This window comes from Eupeodes corollae, chromosome 2, assembly GCF_945859685.1.
Source record: "Eupeodes corollae chromosome 2, idEupCoro1.1, whole genome shotgun sequence".
Taxonomy (NCBI): domain Eukaryota; kingdom Metazoa; phylum Arthropoda; class Insecta; order Diptera; family Syrphidae; genus Eupeodes; species Eupeodes corollae.
The window spans coordinates 94,642,543-94,669,563 of NC_079148.1; the positions used below are offsets into that span (position 1 = coordinate 94,642,543).

Consider the following 27,021-nt stretch of genomic DNA (forward strand, 5'->3'; position numbering starts at 1 on the left):
AAAAGCTATACTTAACATCAGAAATTCGGGTTGATTCCGAAAATTCTTCGTCTTCGTTTACTTTTTAAAGTTCAATCGCTTTAAAAGTAAATTGGCTTGTGTCGCCCCTAACAAGCTTGACGCCCGGCCTGTATCCCTAGGTTTAATACTCGCTCAATAAAACCTCAACTTCAGTGGCCCTATCGAAAATCAATAATGTTTTTATGAAACTGAACGAAAGCACTGAGTTCAAGAAGAAAATTTTCTAAAAATTTCAAGAAAATAATGATAGGAAATAAAATAAAATTTGTTTTGGAATCCCAATTTTAGAATACAACCCTAAATCTTGCAAAGTGAAATAAGACATCAAAATCGCACATGTGGTATAGTTCTGCATTTGGAATCTGGTGTTAATGCCAGTTATGGTAGTTTGTATCTTTGAATCTATTTTTAGTTCAAAGTCAAATTTAGTGGTTAAAAAAATTGTTGACTTTCAAAAACATCATTGAAAAAGTAACACAATCTGTAAATAAAAGTAAAAATATTGGGCAGGTTCAGGTGACATAAGAGACTTGAAAGTAAGGCAAGTTTTTAGTATCTGATTGGCTTGCTGTCAAAAAATTGCCTTCCAATTAAAGCAACTTTGTTGGAAAGTTGACTGGAAAGTTATTCCAGAAAAATCTCCAAAAATATCAAGTCAAGTCTACTTATGTCAAAATTCATCAATGTTCATCATGTTTTTCATTCAACTAAAAGCTGAACTTTATTACTCATTTATTAATTTATTTTTTGAAAAATTCCATTTACTGTTTTTTTTGAAAAAGGGTTCATTTTAAAATTGGAAAATAAATAAGTAATATTTTTCTTTACAATACAAAATACAAATCGTAATGGACTTTTAGCTTGCATGAGGAGTGTTTTGTAGACAATAAAGTTTTTAGTAGTTTTTTTACTATGAACTTAAGGCAGAGGTTTGTGAAGTACAGTTCTGAATATGAAATTCATGACACTTGAAAAACTAACTAGTTGCCTTGGTCAAAATGTACGTTCAATAAATGCAGTTGACAAATGAAGTCCCAGTTTCTAGCATCTGATTGGCTTGCTGCCAAAAAATTTACCCTCCAATTAATGCAACTTTAATTGAACGTTGACTGGAAAGTAAGGCAAGAAAAATCTACCTAACTATCAAGTTAACTGTCAAAATGACGGCTAATAATGTTTGTTCAATTAACTAAAAGCTGAACTTTAGTAATCTGTGGTTTAATTATTTTCTGAACAATTCCATTTTATGTTTTATGTAAAAGGTTCTTATTCAAATTGGTTAAGAAATAAATAATAGTTATTTAAAATACACAATACAAGTTGAGATGAACTTGTACCTTGCTGAGAAGTTTTTTTTAATACAATTATGTTTTTAGCAGCGTTTGCGCGATGAACTGAAAGTAGAGGTTGGTGAAGTAAAGTTCTGAATTTGATGTTTATGACACTTCACAAACTAACTAGTTGCCTTGGTCAAAATTTGAGTTCAAAGAAAGAACTTGACTGCAAACGAAGTCCATTTTGTTGTCTGAACCTGATCAATATGAATACAGAAAGATCACAAAACTGATTTCATGCACATCACTCGGTAACAGGGATCGTGTTTTCCTATTCAACTTTTAGTGGCTACTGTCATAAAATAAAAAGTAAGAAACTAAATTATTATGTATTTATTTTAAAGATTTAAGATAAAAATAGTATAATTATGAAGAAATCACATTTTGTGCCATATCATTAGCAAAGTAGGTATGTATGTATATATGTAAAATAAATATTACACAAACAAAAATTTAAATAAAAAGAATGTTAGTCAAAATATTTAAAAAAGTTTAAAATGTCCAATTCATAATACTATAAATAATTAAAATAAATTTGAACTATACATAATTTTGATAAAAACGTCAAAAAAATTGCAATTATTAATTAAATTATATTCGATATAAAATATAAAATTTCAATAAAATGTTTAAAAATAAAAAAAAATGCATAAATATATAATGTTATGTTGTACTACATAAAAATGTCGTTACTATTAAAAATGCTGCCTTCAAATGTTGAAAGATAAATCGATTTAACATTCCTACAAACTAAGTTCATGAGCACAAAATAAATACTCATGCAACATTTACAATACACATTATTATGTCTAATTTAAATTATATAAAGGATTATTGGTTGCGTCGAATAATTGACTTCCAGTCGACTCAATCATTGATCGTAGTGCTAAGCTGCGCTGCTTCGAGACTGCTCTGCGCAGTGTCACTTCGAAGACATTCGACTCGTCAATATTGTCCATAGCCAAGTGTCTTTCTTTTATCAAATCCGTTTGATTGCAGCTTGATAGTTCAGTCCGTCCAGCGGTCGCTTCGGGTGGAAAACACTGAAGCAATTCCTCAAATGAAAATTCTTCAACTAGGTTATTGAGAATATCTACGAATTGGAGTTTATTATTGTTATTCGCGAACTAACATTAATATCAGAAATAAAATTTACCAGTGATATGTGTTTTCCAATTCGGTAAAACGTTTTCTTTGCTGACAATCTTCCTCAAAAGTGTTTCCCATTGTTTTGGGGCAAATCCATGTGACTGTGAATGGATTCGAAAATTAAGCTAAAGTCAAAAACTTCAAACTCAACTTACCTTTCCATATCGCCAGAGAGTTTCCGGTGAGAAATGAATTAAATAATTGATAGAGAGAGTTTTGGGCAGGGAGATTATAAGAAAACTGTCGATGCCAATCAGGTTTGGTGTCTTCTGAACGAAAGCAACAAACTCCTCAATGATTTCAGGATCAGACTTAGGGGATGCTAAAAGGGACTTTAAGAAAGAAAAATACTTAACAAATTCCCAATCAATTTAGTTCATTTATGTTTTACTTGAATTTTTAACGTCAGACACAGAGCCTCATTGCCCCAACCTAGGAAATGCACATCCTGCTCGCCTTCTTCGGGTTTACTGAAAAACTCACTCCCGAAGGGTTTCAAGTGATTGAGATACGAGGGACGATCGTTAAGACACGCAACAGGTCGTAAGAACGGCTCATCAGAGTTCTCGTCAAATGTTTTGTAGTCGGGAATAAATGGAATAAACTTGCCGATGTCTCCATTGCATAGTCTATCCGTATTGTGCGTAGATTGCTGGCAATGTACTTGTTTCAATGCTTCCGTATGCCTAGCAATAAATTTAAGACATTCTGTGCGAATGCTAAGTGTTTCCGGGGAATGTTCATGAGTTTTGAACATTGTTTCATAATCACTATTTTCGGTTATTGCTTTTAGCTGGCCCAGATAAATGCGGAAGAGTATCTTGAGTCCTTTCAAATTAGCATCTGATGTATTCATATCCACAAGACTTCCATTTGCCGAATCGGATCCGTTAATATCGACTACGGGATCCGCTTCATTGGGTATTCTGGCTTGGGGCTCCCATACGACGTTAACCGAATTACGTCGTTCTTCAAAAATTATGTGGCTGCCTTCGGAATTAACAGAATCTTCGTTGAGAGAAATTGCTTGAGAGGAATACTCTTCAGAGATCTTAGACTTGGTGTGATTTGTATTTGGGCTGACATCGTAGATATCGTAGAAGTAGACTTGAAGGGCGTTTACAAAGACCTTTTGAGAGGTATGATAGCCCTTCACACCAATGTGAGTAGCAATGTAGTTTAGGAAGAGTGTGAGAAGAGTTTCCAATGAAATACTGTGTTCAATACATAATGCATGTATAAATGCATCACTTATGGCCTCGATGAGATCTTGTCTGTCAATAGACATTAATACATTCTCTGTAAAATCCGAAAACGACGAACGTATTCCGTTATCACGACTATACTGATCGTCGAAGAGTACGTTTTTGTGTCCAATAAGTGCTGTTGCAAGTGCCTTCCGTTTCGATTGAGCGATAACTTGCCGAGAGAGTTCAAAATTCGACGATCGACATGCGCACACTGCCAAGAGAAGCATTTCTTCGGAAGACCTTTTTTGAAGAAAAGTTAAATATTTCCTTGCTTTTACACTCTTAAAATCCATCAATTATACTTACAATTTATTTTTTGCACTAAGATAAGCCTGTATCTCTGCACTTATTATGTCAGACACAACTGGAGAGCCTAGCATCACTGTGGGTATATCGTTGGGTGAATATTTAATAAACATATCGAGAAATTCTAGCGCTAGAGAAATTTCCTTGTTTCTATCACCAAAATACGAAGTAACACCCTGATAAAGATATGAGGCTTTGCTGCGATCAACTCCCAGACTCAAAAGGAACAGTTTAACAGTATATATTAGGCCAACGAACACTTGCTCTGATTGCGAGCCCATATCTTTGTGTGCTTTGAGTTCATCAATGAAGTTGGTGTAGATATCAGCCGGCAGGACATTGCACATTTTATAAAAACCAGTTGCCTGAACGTAAACTTCCTTCTTGCATGATCTTAAGTGAAATAAATGTTTGGTTGTTTTAAAAAATCAAAGATGAAATTGAAAAATATGTACAAATTCATTAAAGTTAAGGTATTAAGTAATTACTTGCTAGAAAATATTCATTATTATTGAAATACTTCTTCGTTAAAAATAAATAAATGATTCGTTCGATTAAAAGGACTTTGTAGTGAAGCCGGATTGGATAAGGGTACAAAAAACGCATTTAAATGATGAGTGCTACTTTTATAAGTTGTGTTTTGTATCGTTTAAAAGTGCCATTAAATATCATTATACGAAAAGTGAACAATTTGCAATTTTCAAATTTTTGAAAGGGTACAAAAAATATTAAACGGCCAAGGTAAGGTTAGGTCAGGTTAGAGTGGCTGATGGGCTGTACACTTAGACCACTTGTTTGTCTGTGATGATAGCACATTGGATTTAAGGGTCTTCCTTACTCGTTAAAACTTTCGGAGATTTTTAAAAAAATTTTGGGTGTATAGATGTCAGAATTTATTGGGAACTATTATGAATAAAATGTTTCCATTCTACGAATATTGGATTGTACGTTATGTCAAAAATGTCTCTTTGAATTTGTTTATATCAAGAACTCAGTTTCAGATAAATGTAAGATTTGTCTTTGTAGCAGGACAATAACCTTAATGGCGAGAAACTGGCTCCTGGTCGTCTTCATTAATGGGACTTCTGTAAAAATCATTTTCTAGAGCTCTAGGTCAAAATACATGCCTGATTTTTTAGCAGCATCCAATATGGACATCTATAACTAAGAGAAATGAGTTGGTTTCTATGTTTGGCATCAAACTTTGGCTAAATTCACTGTTCAAGGGCTCATTATTCATACTTTTCTTATTTATCGCAGCCCAAGTCTGGAGAGTAATTCGACTTCCAACGAATTCGCTGTGCTTTCTAACATTATCCGTAGGAATGTATGTTGAGATTTTTGCTGAGTTAAATCACCTGAATTAGTTAGTTGATGATCTATCTCGGATTCCTTGTTTTGCATGCCAATCCACCAACACTCTAGACTTGGTTTACATGACCAGAAATTAAGGTAAGATATGTAGCCGCCTTATCCTACGTTCCTTGCCAATGCCACTCTTTTTGAAAACTTGAAGCTAATTTACTTGCAGCATAGTTTGGTGTTAATTCGATGATGCCAATAAATGACAAGACTCTTCCTGTACTTAAGAGCGTAAACGATTCTATTCTTTCGCTATAGTACTTAAAGATGTCGAGATTTACGAATCCGCTGACCCAAATAATACCCCTGTTATTATTTTCAAGAGGTGTTCTTCAACGCTGGAAAAACCACTGCGTAATCTTTTCTATAAATCTTACTTTACAGTTTTTCTTTTCCAGTGGATGGAAAACAGTATTTTTACAACCTGCTCCTTAAAAATAGGACACACTCAGGCCAGTTTAATGGCCCATTGTGATACCACATGAATCTTGAGGCTTCCTCCTAAGCTCAATGAAACCGGTTTGAGTCTGTTACGAAACGTGAGATGCTGAATAAGGCAATAAAAAATTTTCCGAGGTAATTCTTGCGTTTTTAAGCTAGAGCAGTGCATGTACAGAGAAGGTGAAGAACTGATTCCTCTTCTTCCTCGACCATACAATTTCTGCAAAAGTCATTTTCTATTAGACAGTGTCCGGTTATGGCACCTATTGTTGAGCCCTTTAAATCTAGTGTTGGCCAGATGTTTCTTGTGACCTGACATGTTTTTCATAGCGTCTTGCATTAAAAGTTTACAAGTAGCGATTGGTATGCCAGCATTTGCCAAACGTTTTAGAATGGGCTGTATTGTACTGTTCCTATCGAGTTTATCAGCCTTACCCAACAAAGGTGAATTTAAACGGTTGTGCCATCTCTATTAGAGATGATCGACGGTTATGGACTGTTATAGAGTTTTTTAGAGACAGATTCAAGAGATTTGATAGCAGCCTGACTATTTGAGAAGATACGGATATCAGATGTTGATATCACGTTTTCTTTAAGCCAGAACAAGACTTCCTTTGTCGCCAAAAGTTCCGCCTGGATCACGCTACAATGATTGTGAAGGCGGAATGAGAGACTTAATTTCAGTCGTTCAGATTACACACCTCCACCAACCGCTTCTTTTGTTTTCGACCCATCTGTGTAAAAATGGATTGACTCGTCTTCCAGGAATGTCCTATCCTCCCAGAAAGATCTGGAAGGTATGGAATTTTTGAATTTTCTGTCGATTTGCAGTTGGGGGATGGTGCAGTCTGTGTACTTTAAAATTGATTCTAAATACCACCATACTGCCACACTGTACATTAAAATCAGTCTAATTACCGGTGTTTATAGCCAATGCGTGATTCCAGGTTGTAAGCCCCATTAGCTTTTTTGCAAGAAAAGAAAGCTACATTAGCTTTTTTGTTCCTGTACATTACGTTTAAAATTTAGTTTTTATCTAAAATAATGCCCAGCTACTTAGCCTCGTCTGAGAATTTTAATTGGATTCCTTTAATATAAGGAGGATTGACAAATGGAATTTTGCATCTCCTCGAAAATAAGACTAAATCGGTTTTGTGTGGGTAAACACCCAGTCCACACCTAGCAGCCGAAAGTAATAGTATGTCTAGGGCATTTTTTAAGAGTTCTTTTAAGGTGTTAAGATGCTTTCCTGAAACTATTATAGCAAGATCGTTCGCATATCACCCTCCGCATCCAGACTAGTTAGGATTTCATTTTCCACTAGGTTACAGAGGAGAGGGGATATCTACTAACGAATCGTCTGCCAGAAGAGTTGCTTAGTTTTGAGTTAATTATTCTGCTAATCAACATTAAATGAATTAGCTCCCAAGCCAACTCTTTACGCTTAGAGATGTTAGTGCAGATGTGTCCACGTTGTTAAAAACACATTTGATGTCAAGGAAAGCAACCATAGTGAACTCTATATGATGGAGGGAATATTCGATGGTGCGCACTAAGGTACTCTAGACATGTTGAGACGAAGACATTTCCTTTAAATGGATATCAATCAATCAATCAATCAAAGGTCTGAAGAAGGAATGATGATAGACTTATAAGTCGTAGATCTTTAGGATTGACTTACGAACATTTACCTGCTTTGGGTTTAAAAACAACTTTAACTTTTCTCCATACTGAGGGAATAGGGAAAAGGTAAAGGCAGCTGGTAAAAATTGCCTGAAGGATTGGTGCAATAATGCCTGAAGTGTTTTGTAGTTCGGAGGTAAGATGTAAAGAAAAGGAAAAAAAGGCCAAAAGGATATTGAAATAGCTAAACACTAAGATTAAATATATCTTGTCCAATGATTAGTGCACAACTTCTTTCTAAGAATAGTGCCTTATGAATGCTATTATATATTATGATCATACATTATTAAATGGTTGTTTAAATTGGTTAATAGTATTTGCTTAAAAATACTTACAATATTTGATCATACAAACCGAGTTGTATTTAATTAAAAGAAGCACTCAAATTATAACTTTTTTTATACTACTATTTCTTAACAAATTAAACTCAACAAAGGTTAATAAACTTACCTTATAGAAAAGTCTGCCAAACTTCTACAATTTTTTGCGAATTTTTCCTGCAACATCCTGCGTTCGTCTGGGAAAAAATTAAACTGCAAACAATTACTTTGTCTCAACATCACGTGTGCCTCTTCCATTAGCTCATAGAACGTATGCGGACTACTTGTTTTATATCCAATAGCAATATTTTCCAAATCATCCACAACCACCCCAACACTTGGAATGGTCAATTTATATAAGGTCCACTCGTTGATTACATTCTGACCACTACTTCGGGTCATAGCACCACTTAAACCCTTAACACTGCTTCGAACATTCCGTTTTTTTGTCTTACCACCAAATTCTTCGACATCACCAAATAGACTGTTACTTATTAGCACAAGACTTTTGCGAGCAATGCAAACAAACTGCACATTTATGAACGAACACAGTCCAATAACTGATATCGAAGCTTTGATATCGGGACTCGATTCTTCCGGAAACATACTACTAACCGTTGGATATTCAAATCGGTTGGCAAACAATTTATGTCCAACTCTAGAAGTATGCGTTTCAACAGATTCTGTTGTGATTGCATGAATGACAAAGTCATTTATATGAACTTTGATAACAGGTGCAGTGAAAGAATAAGTGGCTATTGGTTTTTCGTTATCGTTGTACCATTTTCCTAAAACAAACTCACATCAAATAAGCATCAAACTTAAAGAATCTAAATTATACCGACCTTGAGCACAGAACTGATAGAGATATCCATCAACACTTGTTGCAATCAGAAGCGAATAGCCCACGCAGAATTGATACATATTCGATTTTAGGGAGCGTGTGTTCGTGGGATGACTGTCTTTGACCATGGCATGGCCTAAGTTTTCATTGTTTTCATTTTCTGGCATACGTTGGTATATTGGTTTCAAATCCATGCATTTTAAAATGTCCATTATTCGATGGCTTGGTTCCGTTGATTTCATGCACAATTGCAATAGTTTTTTTATGTCATACTGAACAGTGAAATCATCTTTGTTGCTCGTGGAAATTTGCTGAAAGGAAATTAATTTAATTTGGATGGATGGACAATGAACAGTTTTTAATACTTACAGCAACATTCATAGCTTTTGCTTCGCTGATTAACTTGATTTTGATATCGCTAGCACGTGTTGGGACTATGTTAATGTCGCGAGTATTTGTATCCTCCTGCTCCCACTGCGACTTCAATTCCATTTCAAATTCCCGCCCACATGCCGAATTCACAATACGAGCCACATTGAAATCCACTGGTGTCCCATTAAATCCAATACGTGAACAAGTCTCCAGCGAGTCAGTCTCAAAACTGTTGTTACTCGATTGTCCCCCACTCATCTTACTCAAGTGACTGGCATTCGAATTACTATCAGCATCCTCATCCGCGTCCATTGCCACAATATCGACAATTTTAAAAGCCACCACAAACATTTTGTTAAGACATGCAATAACATTTTCACAGAGTGAGATCTTCAGCGGCACAAAATTAAGGCTGACAAAGAATTTAAAGGGCAGAAAATCAACGTATGTGAAGCGGTGTGTTTCGTGGGTGCAAGTCATGTACTCGTAGAGGGAAAGCCTATCCTTGCTGGCGACGATTATGTTTCCCGACGATTGACAGCACTCAATCATTTCGGGGGGATTCCTGAGGGGCAGTTCAATGAGATCTAAGCTGTCGACAAGTGGCAGTTTTGGTGTAGTCATCGAAGCAATGCGAATTGTGATGGGATAGTCAATCAGTTTTTCTTCGGGGAATTTCCAAAAGTTCGGGTACACACGAACGAACATTTTATCACCTTCGCCATAGAGAGGACAGTTGATGTTGTCTTTCTCCAAAGTAACCAAATATTTGCCTAAAGTTAAGAATGGATTTAAAATGAAATTTTAAAATGTTTTTCAAAAATAAGAAAGATGCAACATAAAATGCTTTAAGGTATAAATCAAATTGATGAGGTTGATGAATTATTTGTAGAGTTTTTAAGTGGAGCACAATCTTATGCTTTAAATAAATTTAGGTGTAAAGATTGAAAATAGCTAAATGTTCTCTTCACTTAAGCTTAAGTAAGTCTCCCTTTTCCAGCTCTTGCACTCAACCACTTTTAACAAAAAAAAGGACCCTTGTAATACCTGTTCTCATTCACATTTTTTACAACTGCGACTCCATCAGCAAAAATAAATTAAGCATAGCATTCAATAGTATCATTCGATACACCTTTGGGTTAATGGTCGTACCATGTTTCACATTTGCAAGAGATTTTAATGACTTCATGATGCTTCGAACATTGATACTGTTTTTTAAAATCTTGAAAACACGTAACCAGCTTATGTGTTTAAAAAAATCAGAATGTCAACACCTAACAGATAGACATCGGTAATTTTGCCACGCTCTTCGTGTTTAGCCTCGGAATAGCATATCACATATATATAACATAACTATTATCTTACTGTGTAAGCTTTATAAATAAATAAACTTTAACTGAATAAGGTGTCAAAAATAAAAAATTTACTTTACAGCGAATTGTATTTTTATTGAATACAAACCATATATTTCGATAAGTTCCTATATATTGGGACGAGTTATTCCTTACTTTATGACCGGTCTTAGGATTAACTAAGCCAAGGCTGAATGGAAAGTTTTTCGAACGGTGTGAACGCAGCCCATCTAAACCTAAACTTTAGGGACACTTCATACCGCAAACAAAAACTCATCCCAAGAAAAATAGAACAATGTTAATCGTAGATTAATGACTTGTATCTTTTCTATTCCAGTTTGGATCTCGGATTTATTCAATTTTTTGTCCACGTGTTGAGATGTAACAGGTAGTAATGTATCAACCCAGTTTCTTATTCATTTATTTGTCTTAAAAGTTACACATTTAGACTAATAATTATGATACATAACATAGAAATAAATACATGATTTACTTATAGCATTATAACAAATTTACCAATTTATGTTTCAAAATATTAAAATCTATTGCAAAATTATATTCATTAAAATGCATACAAGCTCTTGTGATAGGTTATACTTAACATAGCTAGTACTGTGGTAAAGAATATTTTAAAAATCACATCCACGAGGGTGCAAGTTTCTAGAAGGCGGGTAAATAAAAACCATAGATAACAAAACTGGACAGTCAATATTAAAATTCAAGACATCAAAAGCAAAAATCTCTGAGCAAGAGGTTTTAGATCAATTAAAATACATTTCGTCTTATTAGATGGAACATTTGAATAACCAAATATTTTTCGTAAGGCAAACTTGGTGAACCTTTTTTGAACTTTTTCTATACGACAAATGCTAGAAATGGTAAAGGGACTCCATATTCTAAATTTGGTCGGACGACAAATGCTAGAAATGGTAAAGGGACTCCATATTCTAAATTTGGTCGGACGAGACTAGAATAAAGAGCTTTTAATGTATAGGGGTCTTCGAAATCTTTTGAATTTCAAAAAACAAACCCTAGCATAGAGTTTGCTTTTGAGATCGCATGGTCTATGTGATTTGAGAAACTCATTTTAGAATCCAAGATTACGCCTAGATCCTTATGGCTACCAAACCTTTGTAAAATATCGTTTTCAAGTTCATAATTATAATATAATGGACTGTGATTTCTAGAAAATGGCACGACGCTACATTTCTTATTGTTGAAATATAGCCAATTGATATTACACCATTTAATTAAATTATTTAAATCAATTTGAATTTTCTTTTCCATCGTTAAATGAATTTATGGAACTGAATATTTTCAAATCGTCAGCAAATAGAAGACATTTAGAAAAAGTAAGATTTAATGGTAAGTCGTTAATGAAAATGATAAAAAGAAGTGGTCCAAGTTGACTACCTTGAGGAATACCCGAAACATTTATAATTTCCTTAGGCAAGGCATTATGTTTGATGTTTGATGTTCAAATGGTACACATGTGCATTCAAGAGAACACAAGCGTCCACAGGTTTTTCTTAAAACCAACCTCTATCAACTCCTACTCTCACCTCCACGTGGTGAACATCGGGTGCCTAGTACCTCAACTGGAGATTGGGTTCCAACCCCAGTGGAAAGTTGTTTGGGGCAGCAAACGAGAGAGGTGGGAAGAGGTGTTTCCACTAAGGCACCTCTCCTTATCCAGACGGCAGCGGAGGAATTCCCGAGATGGAATCAACGGTGGCGTCTACAGTTCCAGTAAGGTTGAACTACTTAGTGAACACCTTATAGGGCTTCTTCGACTTATTCGGAGCCCAGGCCTATAAGGAGCGGTTTTATACGGCTCCCCATCCTTGGAGTTATACTTAGGATCTGGCCCTCCAGGTTGGGGGTTGTGCGTTGGGGTGACTTCCTGGCCACGTAAAAACTTTCATCGTTGCGAAGCACCAACAAGCCTCGGATACGGACGGATTTACTGTTGACAACCAACGCAAACGAATAAAGGACAACGAATTTCGGATATGCACGTGGAATGTTAGGTCCCTTAACAGACCACGCGCGGCCGATGAATTAGCGGAGACCCTAGACCGATATAAAGCAGATATCACCGCCATCCAGGAAATACGATGGGATGGGCCGGGCAAAAATAGGATGAAAAACTGCGATATTTATTATGGTGACTGCTACCACGAAAACCAACAGCGCTTATTTGGATGCGGATTCTTCATTGGATCCAGACTTAGGCAAGAAGTCTTGAGCTATAGGTGCATCAATGAGCGCCTCATGGCCACACGCATCAAGGGTAAATTCGGCAACATTAGCCTGATATGCGCGCACGCCCCCACAGAAGAGAAAGACGACAACACCAAAGATATGTTCTTCGAGCTCTTAGACAAAACATATGAGCAGTGTCCTAGCTACGATATTAAAATAGTCCTGGGCGATTTTAATGCCAAGCTAGGAAGGGAAGACATCTTTGGTGGAATAATCGGGAAGAACAGCCTGCACGACAACACTTCTGACAATGGATTCAGGCTCATAGATTTTGCTGCGGGCGAAACGTCATGGTAGCCAGTACGCGTTTTCAACACCTCAACATCCACAAAGGAACTTGGACTTCTCCAGATCAATCTACCGTCAACCAGATTGACCAAATTGCGATCGACGCCAGACACCCTTCCAGCATTATGGATGTACGAACTTTCCGAGGAGCTAACATCGACTCGGACCACTACCTCGTTGTAGCCAGGGTAGCACTTCGGATTTCCAGACCCAAGGCAAAACAAGGAGGTGCTGGGAGAAGATACAACGTCGAACGGCTACAATCGCCTGAGATCGCCAAATCCTTTTACGACCGAGTGACAAGTAACCTTTCTCGAAGTTCTCTGCCGCCAACACAATGTATCGAAAACCAGTGGCAAAATTGCTAAGATGCAACCAGAGAAGCCGCCTCTGATGTGCTGGGTTTCAAACAGCCACCAACAAGGAACCCCTGGTTTGATGAGGAATGTCGGCAGGCAAATGCAGCCAAACAACAGGCACGCAAAGCGGCGCATAAAAGGACGAGAGCCGCTCGTGAGCAAAAGAGGCGAGAGGAACGCCGACTTTTCAGAATGAAAAAGAGAGGGTATGAGCAGCGTGCGGTCGAAGATGTTGAGAGGTATAAAAGCAGGAATGAGGTTCGAAAGTTTTATGAACAGTTGAAACGAAATTCACAGGTACATAAACCTAGAACCGAAGGCTGCAAAGACGAAAGTGGAAACATCATAGTGCAACCGCAGTCAATGCTGAGGATATGGAAGGACCACTTCTGCAGACTGTATAACGGCGACGAAGAACTGAATTCCGCTGTCAGGCAGGATGATCCATTCAATATAGACGACGAAAGCCAACAATCCCGTCCTCCCGACTTAGACGAAGTAAAGATTTCCATATCTAAGTTGAAGTCTAATAAAGCCGCTGGAGCAGATGGCTTGAATGCCGAGCTCTTTAAAGCAGCTGGAGATAAGTTGGTTAGGAGCATGCACCAACTTATCTGTAAGATATGGTCGGAAGAAAACATGCCCGATGAATGGAACCTCAGTATTGTTTGCCCGATCCTGAAAAAAGGAGACCTGCACCAACTATAGAGGAATAAGTCTACTTAACATTGCCTATAAAATCTTCTCTGCCATAATATGTGAACGTCTAAAGCCCATCGTCAACAACCTGATAGGTCCTTATCAGTGTGGTTTTAGACCAGGAAAGTCCACAGTTGATCAAATATTCACATTACGGCAGATCCTGGAAAAAACTCAAGAGCACCAAATCGACACCCACCATCTTTTCATCGATTTCAAGGCCGCATATGACAGCATCTACAGGGACGAGCTGTATAGAGCCATGTCTAGTTTTGGCATCCCTGCCAAACTCGTCCGTTTGTGCAGGATGACCATGGAGAATTCACGCTGCTCCATAAAGGTTGGAAACAACTTAACAGAACCTTTTGATGTCAAAAAAGGTTTTAGACAAGGTGATGCGCTGTCATGCGATTTTTTTAACATCGTGCTTGAAAAAATAGTGCAGAGCTCACATGTCAACACTAGAGGCACTATCTTTCAAAAGTCTGTCCAATTACTGGCATATGCTGATGACATTGACATAATCGGAAGAACTCAGCGTGATGTCAATGGGGCTTTTGTGAGTATTGAGGCAGAGGCGGCAAAAATGGGTTTAACGGTTAATGAGGGCAAAACAAAGTACATGCTGTCGTCTAGAAAGGACATACAACACCGACGTTTTGGTCAAAACGTCACAATCGACAGACGTAACTTTGAGGTAGTCAAGGACTTCGTCTACCTAGGCTCCGCTGTAAACGCAGAAAACAACACCAGCGCTGAGATCAAACGCAGAATAACTCTTGCTAACCGCTGTTTCTTTGGACTAAGAAAGCAATTGAGTGGTAATGTCCTCTCTCGAGGGACCAAAGTGTTGCTATATAAGACCCTTATCATCCCCGTCCTGCTATACGGTGCAGAAGCATGGACCATGACAAAAGCGGATGAAAGCACCTTGGGTCGCTTCGAGAGAAAAGTTCTTCGTGTGATCTACGGTCCCGTATGCATCGAAGGGGAGTGGAGGAGAAGATGGAACAACGAACTGTACGGGCTGTACAGCGACGTAGACTTAGCAAGAAGAGTAAAAGTCCAACGACTAAGATGGCTGGGTCACGTAGAGCGCATGGAAACCAATGCTCCGGCCCGGAAAGTATTCGAATCCGCACCCACAGGACAGCGCAGTAGAGGAAGACCGCGGATCAGGTGGCGCGCACAAGTGGAAGGTGACCTCACCCAACTTGGAGCGCGAAACTGGAGACATCTAGCTAGGGACCGAGATAGATGGAGAAGTTTGATGGGTGAGGCCCTAGTGCACACAGGACTGTAGCGCCACCTTAAGTAAGTAAGTAAGGCATTATGAACCACCTTTTTTCTACCTACTAAAAAGCTCTTTATCCACATTATGAGCTGAGAGTGAAATCCATATATCTTTAATTTTTTTAAGGGAACACTATGTTGAACGCAATCAAAAGCTTTTGAAAAATCAGTGAAATAGTGTCGACTTGAGAACGCATTTTCATCTGTGATAGAAAATTTAATGATTTAATATAATTTTTAGGAAGATTGAATGTGTCAGGTATGATTAAGTTAAGGGTGAACAAAATAATGTGGCAAAACCACAGTTTCAGTTAGAATGTGTTGCATACTATAGATTAATTTTTGACTTCTGACAAAAAATTAAAAACGGTTCTCCTAACTTAATGAAAGTCGACAGAAACTGAGACCAACTACAAAAAACTTGAGACACACACAAATTCGGTTGCTTGAAGTTTACTAGCTTAGAATATTTATTATGTATTTACTATTTTTGTAATTATAATCTTTATTATATACAGTACTGTGCAAATAATTTCCAACTATAACCTCAAACATTTTTCATTGAAAAAAATTGTTTAGAATATCAAACAGCAAAGTTTTGTAAACTTTTTTGATATAACATTTAATTGTTGGAAAAAAAATTAACACTCTTGACTTTAACAAAAATAAATAAAAACTATTTTGCAAAACATTTGCAACTTAGATCTCACAGCGAAATTTCAAACTATTTTCTTACTTCAAGTCATGAAAATGTTACTATTTAATTGCGTACTTTTTATTTTTTATAACAGCTGTATATCTTCTGGGCATCGGAGCAATAAGGATATTAATACCCGATTTTGGAATGTCATTCTACTGCCTGTGAATTCAATGTTGCTCCTAATTCTTCTCTATTGGATTTAGATCTGGGGATTGGGCTGGCCTTGTTAAAACCTCAATCCTTTTTTTCTGTAATCCATTTTGTGTTCAACTTCGACTTGTGTTTGGGATCATTGACGTGTTGGAACGTCCATTTTCCAATAGGAATAAGGCAGCATGGTGTTAAAAAGGATGTCTACATAGTCTTCAGACTCCATTATGTCTTCCTTGGCCAAAGAAGCAGCCCAAGACCAAAATTGAATCCCTTGCACCGTCCCTTTAGTGTATTTTGCAAGGCCTCTCGACATGTTGTTTTCCAACCGATCTCCGCACATTGAACTTTGATTCGCCAGAAAACAAAACCGTTTCCCATTTTTTTAACCATTTTTAAAACAAAATCTTTTTTTTTCAATTCAAAAAGAATTTTCCTTAAAAAACCGTTTAATCGATCAAAGTTTCGGCTTAAACTTACTAAACAATAAAATCATTTTTAAATTTTAAAGAAGTGGATTTGTAGAATTTGCCTTTGAATAAGTGTTTTAAGATTTTGAGCAGTAAGTTGAAACATAAAAAAGTCTAAAACAATAAAAATAATTTGATTGGAACAACTTTTATATAAACAAATGTCATTTTTTAATAGGCGATGATAGTTGCAAAATTTTTGTACAGTACTGTAGATCTTAATATAGAGATTGTAAAAGTAAAGCTTTGTATAATAAAAATATAATAAACTTAATATGTTGCGATAGTATGAATTATATTCGTTTCAAAACTCAAGAAGGTTCGAATGTGATCTTCACTTCTAAATTAATTTTATATTCTCAAATTTTTCAGCTGTAAGATATAATTTAAATATTAAATCTCTGACTACACTGCTTATTTTTGTAAAGCTTCTACTTATGAAAAATAGAGTATCTATCGATTCAAAACATGTTTGGAATTCGTGAAATTATCGAGGACATACATCCGCAAACGTGTGAATTGGTTCTGCAGAATTCCATAAAAAGGACATGCTGCAACCTTAGCTATGGATAATTTTGCGGATTTAATGACTTTAAAAAAATTAAATAAACATCAATTGTAACAGGGGGGTAAATATCTATACCAACGGGAGGAACTTCGACTAATATAAATATTCTTTTCGCCTGCTCTTAAAACAAAACAATTCTTGAACGGAGAAGGAAATGGATTGATAGCCGAGAGGGACTCTCAACTTATCAATATCGAGACGGAATCTTCTTCCTCTTACACAATTGATTTCTATAACAAAATCTCAAATTGCATCAATCTTTCTTTGTCCATTAGTTTTGGACTCTTCAGTACTCATTCCTTTGCAAAAACGATGTTAGTTTTAAGTTAAATGAATATGTTGTGTTTTCAGATTACATCGCAGACACCAGGTCTCATATTTTTTCACCCATTTGCCAAAAGTGTCCAACTTTTTGAAACTTTAGTTATATTTGTTATACTTATTAATGTTCGTCTTGCATAAGTAGTTTTAGTGAAGTGTAGTGTTAAAAAAAAGAAGTAGTTTGACTAAATCACATCTAATTGCACACTTTTTCTCTTACCCGCATCATTGTAGATTAAGTCAACGACTTCACCAACTGTTGGCAGAGAGTACTTAGGCGGAGAAGGCTCTCTGCGCGAATCAGCGTCCATAGACAAGGTAGTAGTCTTTGTGTCACCGATGTCATAGATCTCAACAAAGTGTCCTGCACTACTCACTGCAATCCTATCAGCTCCAATCAGAGTAGCTGCCAAAATCTCCCCAAACACAGAATATGTGCTCTGCTTCGGGAAATTATATGCTTGGACCACCTTAACCATTGTACCCGCCTCTCAAACTACGTTTAACCTCAATTAATTAAATACAATTAACCAATTTAGAAAAATAGAAACTCCTGAAATTTGATCCCGACTTATGTCAGTGTTTCCCTTTTGGTTTTTATTAATTAGGTTGATGATTATGTTTCATAAATTCGGTCGGTTTATCTCCCTATCCGTGTCGAAGAGTTGGGTGTAGTTGGGTGGAAGTGGTGGCCGGTCGCACCCAGTTTTTGTCGTTTTAAACACGCAGTCTGATTCTGATTTATGTTAATGATGAAGTCATCCGTTTTGTTGAGCTAGAATGATGAATTTTCCTTTTGAGGAAATCATAAGAACCATTCGAAAGCATAACTTATTGCAATCTTCTTAGATACGAGTGATAAATATAAAATTTAAGAAGAAAATAATTGCACAATGTCTTTTTTATTAGTCGGGAGAGTGGAAGAAATCGATCTCTTTCATCTAGCCACTCAATTTATGTTCACTGTTTATGGAAGTTTGTCAATAATTTGAGAAACATAACTTATTTTAAGTGAAATTTAACAATTCCTTATTATTTACATTAATTTAAACATTTGTTTTTTTGGTTGAAAAAAACTTAAATTTTATTTTTATTTGCCGAAAATGATTTTGTTTATTTTTACTTTTATCAGAAAATGCAAACGACAACGAATATTATTGACGTTTGGGATTGTAGCTGTCAAACTGATATTTTGCGAGTAGGTTCAGAGAGTATTGTCTGATGCGAGATAATGTAATAGATTTGTATGTCATATGTACAAGAAATAAATTGCGAGGAGAATTTAAATATTGGCGCTGCATGTCGAATAGTTGCTGAAAGGAATTTATTTCGAAGATTTCGGAGGTTTTTTTTTATTAAAGTTCAACTATTAACAAGTTTTCTTTTTTAAACTCAATTTATATAGTTTAACCATGATTGAACCTGAGTTAACTGGGAGAAATTGTAGCGTACGTAGGCTTTTCATACGAGTTGTCTGGGTTGAATTAAGTCTTTTTTCTCCAATACTCCCTCTTGCAAGTGTTGATGAAATAAAAGCATAAGAATTTACAAACAAAATATGTTTCACAGACAATAAGATGGTTAACTGACAAATGAAGAAGATAAAAACAGAAAAAGAGAAACAAATGTATGTGTTTAAAGCAATTGTACATAAGTTTGATGTTTTTACACTTCAGCAACAAGGAATTTACAAATCCTCCAAGATAAATTCACAGAAAATGTTTTCTTAAATTCTAGACTCAGATTTGGTATACAAACTGTAGGTTTTCTTTATTCCTGACACTATACTCACACTGGTTAACAGTTGAAAAAAATATAGGATGTGGCTCTTCCCGAGCTGAACCACTGCTTAATTTATTTATTTGTATTTATTAGTATTTACAACTTTTTGTAAAAATTAAAAAGGTGAGATGCCAAAAAATAAGCTAGAATCTAAATGCTTGATAGATAAAGTTTCATTCTGAGCTGAAAGATACTTTAGATTATTTAACAAATTATTATTAATGGCATTGGCAGTAATCTAAGCAGTTAATTCAAATAATACATGTTTTCTATATGCCGTAAGAAAGCTAATTTATATACTTAGAACATGAAAATAATTAACATAAGTACTAGGTATGGACTGCTAGCCCCCACTTAAAAAGTGGCTCTACCTCTTAAGATATGCTTGTCCTCTTGTACAGGTTTCAAATGCCATTTGTTACTTCTTTGCTTCAAACAGCTTATTTTGTCAAAAAAACTAAGGACATCTTTTATAATAAGGTTTGACAAAATAAAAAACTACAAAAACCAAGTTTAAAAGTTTATGTTTACGTAAAGGAATAGCTGCCACCAGCGGGAAGTTGGCTTGTAGCAGTCCCTATCTAGTAGTTTAATGATTTAGAACTAGTTTTAGCCGGTTAGGTTCCTCACAAACTGTCAGAGGTCTTGGTTCATTGATGGTAATCAATAAAAATCGGATGACAAGCATTATCCATATTTAAGTATCTCTCATCATGGACCTGTGGCGTGGCCTCCAAGATCATCCGGATTAACATCGTTGGACTAATTTTGTTTAGTCGCTTGTCAACGCAGACAAGTTCTATAAAATTAATGCCTTCGAAAAGAATATTTGGCGCGATGTTGCTGATATTCGGCCACAATTGCTGCAAAAAGTCGTCAAAAATTAGACCGATTTTATTTTTTCTTTAAAACCATAAAATACATTTTATTCAAACAAAACACAATTAAATTTGTTTTTTTTTTGTTTCCTGCAATGGAACGAGTAGGAGAGGTTTCACATTGATATTTATAAAACGATTGTTTTTTTGACAACTAGATGAACGATGAACGTCATTTTGAAAAATTATACCATTAACAGTCAAAAACCTAAATTCAAAATAAAATGAGCTGCCAAACAAAATTGGCTAACTTTTAAAAACAAATAATGGTTCTACAATGTGTCATTACATTATTTTCAAAAAATTGAATTTGGTTCTAATTTAAATTCAAAAAGTCGTTTACATAATTGTACGAACCTGTCATCGAAGAATGACAGTAAATATTCAAAAATATTTATTTACAAAAAATGTGGACATATCTCCTAACCTAGTGACGTCGAGATTTGTTACAATTCACAACTCAGCTCGGCAGGTGAATCGAAAATGTTGAACTATCAAATTGAATGTTTGTTTGGCTTTGAAGAAAACAAAGAATTCAAAAGCCAATCTACATCCAAATCTAATTGGTCCGGTACGACACAGCGCATGTTTTTCCTTGTATCAATGACGGGCGAAAGAGAAAGGAATAAATATAAAATTAAATAGAAAGAAATCTGTCTCGACATGCACGTACAAGCTATTCCTTGAATGAGCACGACTGAATAGCACAAACTTGCTCTCGTAGCTTACAACTTGAACGTAGCTTAAAACTTGAGTGGTTGTATAACATTATGATTAAAAATTTTTTTCGTGTTCACTATCATGGTAATGTAATAGGGAAAATTATCATCTCGACATTTTGTTTGCACGAATCCTAAACCTGCCCTTTACTACGTATATGGCAAGTAAAAAGTTTTGCTGCGGTAGACATAAACATTTCACCAGGGGCACCTGCTTACAAGCAGTAAGCTTTTCCTGCAACAACAAGGTCTTATGCGTGTTGGTGTTTTGTGGGTAAACTGATCGAAATTCAAAACTATACCACCAGCCTTCAAGATGCGCTCACGGCTCTTCTCTGTGATGTGCAAAGCATATACAATCATCTTGGGAACAGATAGAAGATTAAAAAAACAACATAAACCCTGAACCTATTGATTCACATACCTACTTCTTACGTATTTCTTCGTCTATCTACCTATACCACATACGACTTACCAAACGGGAACAACTACCCCACCGCCGTCGACCCGAACAAATATGTCAAAAAAAATAAATGTAAATGATTTGTCTTGCAACTTCACAGTTTACAAAACTCTTAACATTTCAATTAATGAAGTAGTTTTCAAATGCCAGGGCAAAATGGTAAAAATGGAACTAACCTTTGGCTTTGCTTACTGGCGATGCTCCGGCTGCTCGTCCTCCTGGAAACATTCTGTGTTTTCATTGGTGTAATTGTGGTTTTCCTTTTCATATTAATCTGGGTCCTCCTCTGGGATTTCCTCGATGAGATCATCAGCGGAGTAGTTTGATTGATACACGATGTTTGGTATTCTATTTTTCGTAGCCCCAAATATTGCTCCAACTCGTCAAAAAAAGGACATATTTTTTGTACACTTTTTTCTTCTCCAGTTTCCAGGAGACCGGCACCTGTTTTTCCTTTCCAGTCTAACGGTGACATATAGGTTCCTTTTAGGTACCTCATTTTGCTCTTCATGCATATCCAGTCGATGCTGGCTAGCTGCGGAGAAATTTCCGCGAGCCTTTGAAAAAACCTATGGGCTGTTGGTTTCTGGAAGGAAAAGATTTTTCATTAAAACAAAGCTGAAAAAGAGGCATTAAATGTAAAAATACTTCATAGCTTTCGGGGTTATCTTTCACCGCCACCACTACCAACTCCAGCATCGAGTTTGTTTCAAACTGTGTCCAGCGGTGTGATAGTTGATACGGCCGTGGGCGTTTTTTAATTTGTTGATCTTGTTTCTGGATTAAAAAAATAAATTTTAATAAATTATCTTAAATATAATTATTGCTTTTCTTACCTTCAGCATTTTTTGTTTTGTTTTCTGTTGAGTGTTGAAAAATAATATGAGCGCGTTATGTGTTATGTGTCAAAATAAACGTCACAAAATGTATCTGTTTTTTTTTCTACGATTTCTGCTTCAAATTTAAGAAATAAAAAAGTAGTAGTAGTAGTAAAATGTTTTTATTTTCAACTTTATATTTTTATACGTTTTTAAATTTAACTTGAAAGAAAGTTATGTTGAAAGATTTAAAAAACTTATGACAATGACATACAAATAATTTTACATTTAAGTACATTTATAAAAAAGATACAATTTTTGATTTTATATAAATTTTTAAGAGAAATCCTGAACATAAATATAATTTGAGAGCCTGTTCCAATCAGCACTGCAATTTCCGTTAAGGATAGCATTAATTTCAACTTCTTTTAGAGTTGCCTTTTCAAAATGTCTTATCCTGAATTCTCTTACTACGTGATACCTACCTAGAAAATGTTGTATATCTTCTTCTTCTCTCATGTTGCACAGCCTACACAATATTGATGCGTTGCCTCCACGCCTGTTTCCGTTGAGTGAGATAAGATCGCATCTAGCTTTGAAAATCCATGATATTTTGTAGAGCTCAGAGTCAACTGCTCAGAGTCAGCGGTACTATTGAATAATCCAACATTTTAAAAATTCGTGTGCTGCTTCCCCTCGCTCCTTGCTCTGTTTCTTGATTTGTGAGTTATTGACAATCCAATCTCTTTCATTTGTCATGTTCTCATCCCAATGCAAGTCGAACCTATTTCCGATCATATTAATCTCCTCAACCAAAAAAAGTTGTTTTCCTAAGAGGATTTTGGTAAGTTGCTTAGGTAGTCTCGTGTCACTGTATTCAAATATAGTCTTTTGTACATATCTAAGGTGTAGGTCCAGTGTCTAGTAGTGCCCGTCTTCAGCTTCAGTTTCAATCGGTAATGCATAGTTTGGAGTGCATGATAGTAACTTTAAAACTCTTTTCAGAAAGTATCGTTGTAGCTTATCCACTTCAATAAAAGTTCCAAAACCCCAGACTTGTGCACTATAAGTTTGAATAGCTCTGCATACTGCCAAAAAGAGTTCCCATTTTGAACTGAGGTTGATATTCTGCTCAGTCAAAAAACAATGCCATGTCGCGTTAATACAGTTCTTTGCTGCTGCATTTCTTTTCTCTACATGCTTAAAAAAATTCATCTTGGGAGTGAGCAGAACATCAAGATTTGTGTACTGAGGTACTATCCGAAAAATCCACTTTTTCCTATTTGATAGTCTCTGTCACCATTTTGGAAGACCATAATTTCCGATTTTGAGAGATTATTCCAATTGGCACAGTACTCTTCAAAACATTCTATCAGGCGTTGCAAAACCTTCACTTCCTCTGTTAAGATCACCGTGTCGTCAGGATACAGCAATAACTTCATATTTAAACTGTCGATATTAAGACCTCCTTCAATAATCGCATGTAGATCATTTATATATAAAGCAAAAAGTAGAGGTGATAAAAGGCATCCGTGTTTCAACCCATATAGTATATGCAAAGTATTTGCACTCTAGAAGGTTTACAAATTTAGTTGAGACTCCCATTTCACGTAACTTGAGCATTAATAGTTGTCTGGAGATTTTATCAAAAGCCAAGTGAGTATGTTAAAAGAACGTTTTCGTTACTCAAATTGTCGAACATCTATTTTCGTTTCCGAAAAATATGACCAAATGGAATTAAAAATGACTATTTGACCATCCCGTGGCATGATGGTTAGTGCTTTGGAGTGTCATGCCAGAGGTCTTGGGTTCGATCCTGCCTATTCTCCAAGAGTAACCTTTGTAGCTCACAATTTCTAAATATTGTTGTTCCCCAATAATTGTAACAACAATTTTTGTTGACATAACATTAAAAGTAAACAATTGTTCGAAAAAGAACAAACCACAGAAAACAAACGTCAAAAAAAGAAATACCTGTTTGAAACTTTTGTGATTTTCATTTCATCAAAAAAATTCGAGATTCTTGTACTTCTTATTCTTTATCTTCTGGTCGACCAAAATAGCCGACTTATTTTTAGTAATTCTTAACAAAGATTTAAGTAGACTTCCAGAGTTTCACAATAAATTGAACACGGCTCAAAAGTTCTTGTACGAAAGTACTAGGTCATACAAATCTTACAAGTGGAAAAAGTGGCATCACTTTAAAATAGTAGTATTTATTTTTTGTAAATAAAGTGATAACATTTTCCTGGAGTGCAGAAATAAGAAAATTTTCTCCACCAAATCCAAAGCAACATCATTAGAAGTAGAACCTCAGCATTTTCTTTTCCGCTCAGTTCTAAAAGTCTTCAATAATTTGTATATTTATCAGTTTTTTGTTTTCCATTATTGTGCTCTTATCTCACCCCAAACAAACTTCTTATCAATTAATCTATAATTGTTTTTATCAATCTGCGCCATCAACATCAGTTCAAAATTGAACACTATTTCCATTGATAAGTGTCTTAGTTTGGTTCTATTTTAATATTAAAAATGTCAGAAAACTTATTGAAGCGAGTTCTATCAATCCAAAGCCATGTAGTCCATGGATATGTAGGAAATAAAAGTGCAACATTCCCATTACAGGTTTGTGAAAATAACTATTAACGAGCTCGAGGCTTTGAAAACTAAAAAAAAACACTACCATTAAGTTTTTAAATTTGTATTTATTTTAAGGTTCTTGGCTTCGAAGTTGACGCAATAAATTCTGTGCAACTATGTAACCATACCGGTTACAAGTCTATCAAGGGGCAAGTTCTCGAAGAGAAGGATCTAAGTAAGTCGAGAATTTAACTTGTCTCGATATATTAAGTATGTATAAACTGTTTTTGTTTTTCTTGTTCTAGGAGATCTATTCGAAGGTCTTGAAGCCAATGATTTATTGCAATACTATTCCCACCTCCTCACAGGATACATTGGAAACGCATCATTCCTTAAGCGTGTAGGATCTATAGTAAAAAAGCTCAAAGAGATAAACCCCAATCTTGTATATGGTAGGTGCTTTTATACAATTATGTAGGTATACCAATTACTTTTCCGTTACTAATTGCTTTTTATGTCTATAAAAAGACTGAACCTACCTAATCTCTAAAGTTATATCTTCTACTTTTGAGATAAATTATTGTAATAAATAATTGTGCTCTCGATTTCCACCGATAAGCACGACGAATTATCTTATAACTTCAAGAGATTTTTCTGTGCGGAAAATTTGTTGTTGACCTTGATTCAATATGAAAGTATGAGGTTAGATCAAATTAATTTAACTCCAAAAAACCCACTATTTAGTTATCCTCAAGATAAAAATAAGTTAAGAAATTCATGATTAGATAAAATATGTTCAAAGTATCTCATTTTGTATAATCTCTAACAAATATTATTAATTTTTTAGTTTGTGATCCGGTTATGGGTGACAATGGTCAAATGTACGTCCCTGAAGAACTGCTGCCAATTTATCGTGATGAAATTGTTCCACTTGCCGATATCATAACACCAAATCAATATGAAGTCGAGCTTCTAACCGATCGTAAGATTCTTACCGAAGAAGATGCATGGAATGCAATGGATTGGTTCCATACAAAAAATATCGAAACAGTAGTTCTATCGAGTTCAAATTTGGGTTCATCCGGTGAATTGTTGGCATTCCTAAGTAAAAAGAATGGACCTCGTTATAAGCTAAGCATTCCATTGCAAGGAAACGATATATGTTTCACAGGCACAGGTGATCTTTTTGCATCACTGTTCTTGGCACATAGTTACGGCAATTCCGACTTGAAAGCAGCTCTGGAGAACACTATTGCTAGTTTGCAAGCTGTTATCAAACGCACAATTGAAGCTATGCCAAGTGATGTTAAGTCTGGCCAACGAAAGGTCACTTCGCACGAAAGAGAATTGAAATTGATTCAAAGTAAAGATGATATTGAAAATCCAAAAATTATTCTAACAGCCAAACAAATTGTATGATGATTAATTTGAACTGATTTTCTTAAAGGTTATTGAATTGAATGTGAATGTACATTATTATAAAATTGTTGTAAAATAAGCCTTATATCTGAGACAATAATGTTAGCCAAAAATTTGTTTTTTGTTGTTGCTTTAGCTGATTAATTTTCGTTGTTTTTATTTGGAAAATATATGCTGCATTAATTTTTGTTGTATTAATGAATTATGAATGCTTGTTTTTGTTCTTTATTACTTGATACAGTTGAAACTCTATATTATCCGGGATTCGATTATCAGTTTGTATTTAACATAAAAAACTCTTATATCCGTACAAAACTCTATTATCCGTAAAAGAAACAAAAACATTTTCTTTATCGACAATAAAGACAATTTTTATATTTAAACTCTATTATCCGTAATAAACTCTACTATCCGTAACATGAGGACAATACCGAACAAGTTTTATCACATCGATTAAGTGAAAATAAGATATCGCGTAGAGTTTTTTCCATTAAGGAAAATGTTGATTTGATTAATGAACATCGTAGTGTGCCTGTGAAGATATAAAATGGGCACCCAAACAGTGTATGATATTCTAAAAAATAAAGACAAACAAAAATCACCTTAGCCTATTCCACCCCAGATTCTCAAATTATTCGCAGACAACTTCACTCTAAAAGGATTGGCGAGGTGCAAAATTATCGAAAAAGCTGAAAACCTCAAAGTGGACACAGCAACGTATGAATGGTTTGCACTGGAACGATTTCGAGGAGTTCCATTTTCAGGGCAAATGAAAATAAAGAATGCAAAATTGTTTTTATGAAAATCAAAACATA

At 35.5% G+C, this 27,021-nt stretch overlaps 3 protein-coding genes across 3 annotated transcripts; 1 reads left to right on the plus strand and 2 right to left on the minus strand.

Moving 5' to 3' along the window:
* Window positions 1-1,755: 1,755 nt before the first annotated feature.
* LOC129945939 (uncharacterized) lies at window positions 1,756-18,687 on the minus strand. The gene is made up of 9 exons (XM_056055921.1): window positions 17,768-18,687; window positions 9,080-9,855; window positions 8,712-9,021; window positions 7,997-8,654; window positions 4,061-4,453; window positions 2,896-3,994; window positions 2,660-2,836; window positions 2,512-2,605; window positions 1,756-2,448 (listed from the first exon to the last, which is right to left on the minus strand). The coding sequence occupies exons 1-9, from the start codon at window positions 18,024-18,026 to the stop codon at window positions 2,165-2,167; spliced, it is 4,050 nt and encodes a 1,349-aa protein (XP_055911896.1). The 5' UTR covers window positions 18,027-18,687; the 3' UTR covers window positions 1,756-2,164.
* Window positions 18,688-21,528: 2,841 nt separating this feature from the next.
* LOC129945127 (uncharacterized) lies at window positions 21,529-22,351 on the minus strand. The gene is made up of 3 exons (XM_056054786.1): window positions 22,226-22,351; window positions 22,038-22,166; window positions 21,529-21,975 (listed from the first exon to the last, which is right to left on the minus strand). Exons 1-3 carry the CDS (start codon window positions 22,232-22,234, stop codon window positions 21,529-21,531), a joined length of 585 nt encoding a protein of 194 aa, XP_055910761.1. The 5' UTR covers window positions 22,235-22,351.
* Window positions 22,352-24,425: 2,074 nt separating this feature from the next.
* LOC129947792 (pyridoxal kinase) lies at window positions 24,426-26,415 on the plus strand. The gene is made up of 4 exons (XM_056058489.1): window positions 24,426-24,832; window positions 24,923-25,022; window positions 25,093-25,239; window positions 25,635-26,415. Exons 1-4 carry the CDS (start codon window positions 24,740-24,742, stop codon window positions 26,204-26,206), a joined length of 912 nt encoding a protein of 303 aa, XP_055914464.1. The 5' UTR covers window positions 24,426-24,739; the 3' UTR covers window positions 26,207-26,415.
* The last annotated feature ends 606 nt before the right edge of the window (window positions 26,416-27,021 follow it).